The following is a 944-nucleotide window of genomic DNA, read 5'->3' on the forward strand; positions in this document are numbered from 1 at the left end:
GACAGATTGTAACTTGTCTCCTGTCCTCACCTCAGGACGGACATTTCTGGGTCGTCCCAACAAGATGTACTTCGGGTCGGCGGCTCGACCCGAACACACGGAGCACACGGGCCTCCTGAACGCCACCTCTCAGGACCCCGTCACCGTGACGACCGCCTCCATGCCCTCCTCTCCGTCCTCGAGCGGGCGCTACCAGGGCCTGGGCCACACCCCCGCCCCCCACTCCATCTCCGCCCCCGCGGGGTTCACGACCTCATCCTGGGAGGACGACAGCGACAGCTCGCCGACACAGCCGGTGGTCGGACCCTGACCCAGACCCTGAACCTGACCCAGACCCTGAACCTGACCCAGACTCTGAACCTGACCCAGACTCTGAACCTGACCCTGACCCATATCCAGACTCATGAGACCCTGACAGAACCAGAAGAACTGAAAACTGAGTCTGAACTACAAAAAACGATGAAAACAACAGAGAGCAGGAGAGAACTCTGTGCGGTCAAAGCCATGTCTGTGAAGAATCTGGATTATTTAACAGAAACTGTCCAGATTTTATGTTTCTAATCTGTATTTGCTGTCAGATGATGTAATCTGAAGGATGATGGTGGTCTTTGTTTGTATCCTTCAGAAAGCTTTAACTGTATGTAAATAAACAACATGTCTGCATAACCATCAAAATACTAACTTCAGCTCTGTGTTAAAAACTACTTTAATCTAAGGTACATGGTTTATAATAACTCAAATTATCACTCGTTAGTAAAGGTAAATATTACTGATACTCATTGTGAACACTATAGTAAAAGTAAAAAAAAACTGCTTTAATGAGCAGCAAAAATATTTTTTAAAAGTTCATTTTTTTCTACTTTTAGGAAACAGACACCTTTAAGAAACATCAATCAGAAAATTTCAAAAATAAATCTGACATTTATATTAAAACATGTTTTTTT

General features: G+C 45.1%; 1 protein-coding gene across 1 annotated transcript; it reads left to right on the forward strand.

Annotated features, from left to right (window-relative positions):
* Positions 1 to 35: 35 nt before the first annotated feature.
* On the forward strand, positions 36 to 675 carry LOC106536742 (transmembrane protein 184C; the record flags this gene model as incomplete). The annotated part of the gene is given in 1 exon segment (XM_014034062.1): positions 36 to 675. A coding segment is annotated over 1 exon segment (275 nt), but the record flags the coding sequence as incomplete, so codon positions are not given.
* Positions 676 to 944: the final 269 nt, after the last annotated feature.

The sequence above is a fragment of the Austrofundulus limnaeus genome, unplaced genomic scaffold (genome assembly GCF_001266775.1).
Source record: "Austrofundulus limnaeus strain Quisiro unplaced genomic scaffold, Austrofundulus_limnaeus-1.0 Scaffold1953, whole genome shotgun sequence".
NCBI lineage: Eukaryota > Metazoa > Chordata > Actinopteri > Cyprinodontiformes > Rivulidae > Austrofundulus > Austrofundulus limnaeus.